General features: G+C 62.2%; 1 protein-coding gene across 1 annotated transcript in view; it reads left to right on the top strand.

The window, feature by feature from the left end:
• The first annotated feature begins 6 nt into the window (after positions 1-6).
• The window catches only part of LOC122192513 (arf-GAP with coiled-coil, ANK repeat and PH domain-containing protein 1-like), a 3001-nt gene continuing 1807 nt past the window's right edge, over positions 7-1200 (top strand). Inside the window, exons 1-2 of the mRNA XM_042893064.1 lie at positions 7-143; positions 946-1109. Of these exons, the coding sequence (XP_042748998.1) occupies positions 1020-1109 (90 nt within the window). The 5' untranslated portion in view covers positions 7-143; positions 946-1019. The remainder of the gene's footprint in view (positions 144-945; positions 1110-1200) is intronic.

The raw sequence follows: 1200 nt of genomic DNA, 5'->3' as shown, positions 1-1200 counted from the left end.
GCTGCAGCGCGAGGATTGGATCAGAGCCAAATACGTGGAGAAGAAATTCGTCACCCGACTTCCGGGGGCGTGGCCTAAAAAGCCCCGCCCACCCCGCCACATCTCCCGAGTAAGCCCCGCCCCCCGCTGCTCACAGGCAACAGGTATTGGCGGAAAAGGACGGAGGGGCGGGGCTTGAAATGGAGGTGGGCGGGGCGGTTGTGAAGTGGGCGTGGTATTGAAAAATAGGTGGGCGGAGCTACAGGTCAGGAGAGCGCGAGAAATGGGCGTGTCCTATCGAAAGTGGGCGTGGCTTATACAAGCAGTGGGCGTGGCCAGTTTCAACCTGCATCATGTAGGGAAAGTGGGCGTGTCTGCGGGTTGTGGGCGTGGCCTGTGGGCATTGTGGGCGTGGCCTACAAACTGTGTGGCAAAGTTCTGCATGCAGCCTGTAGGGAATGAGGGCGTGGCCACGATTTGAGGGCGTGGCCTATGGACATAGTGGGCGTGGTCAGATTCTACCAATGGTCTCTAGGCCGAGTGGGCGTGGCCAGTGGGCACGGTGGGCGTGGCCACCTTCTTCATATGGGCATAGTGGGAGTGGCCATTGTTTGTGGGCGTGGTTTGTGGTACTGTGGGCATGGCTTAAGAAAATAGTGGGCGTGGCAAGGTTATGCAGAAAGGCTGTATTCAAAGTGGGCGTGGCTACGGGTTATGGGCGGGGTCTCTGGACATGGTGGGCGTGGCCAGGTTCTGCATGTGGTCTATTGGCAATGTGGGCGTGGCCGTGGTTTGTGGGCGTGGCCTGTCGTTATAATGGAGGTGGGCAGGTTCTGCACGCAGCCCCCAGAAAAGTAGGCGTGGCCTACTGGTACAGTGGGCGTGGCTGGAAGCGTTGTGGGCGTGGCCAGCTATGTGTCGGCGTGGCTTGGCCCCCATTTCGTCCCCATTTCTCCCCCCTTGCAGAGCCCGAGCCGCCCCCCAGTCTTCACCCCGGGGCTCTCCTCTACTGGGGGGCTCAGCACCGGCGTCTCCCAGCCATGGCCGATGCTTTGGCCCACGGCGCAGACCCCGGTTGGGCCAACGCAGCCGAAGAGCACCGCACACCCCTCCTGCAGGCTGTGGCTGCGGTAATTGGGGGGGGGGGGGGGGTTATCCCCTGAGGGAGAAACGTCTTGGGGGGGGGGGGGGGGGGGCCACCCACCCCCCAAACAAAGAGGG

This window comes from Lagopus leucura, unplaced genomic scaffold (genome assembly GCF_019238085.1).
Source record: "Lagopus leucura isolate 7727_CA_CO unplaced genomic scaffold, USGS_WTPT01 34004-0_obj-0_obj, whole genome shotgun sequence".
Classification (NCBI taxonomy): domain Eukaryota; kingdom Metazoa; phylum Chordata; class Aves; order Galliformes; family Phasianidae; genus Lagopus; species Lagopus leucura.
Note: the sequence above shows the minus strand (reverse complement) of the source record. Positions and strands in the feature narration are given on the sequence as shown.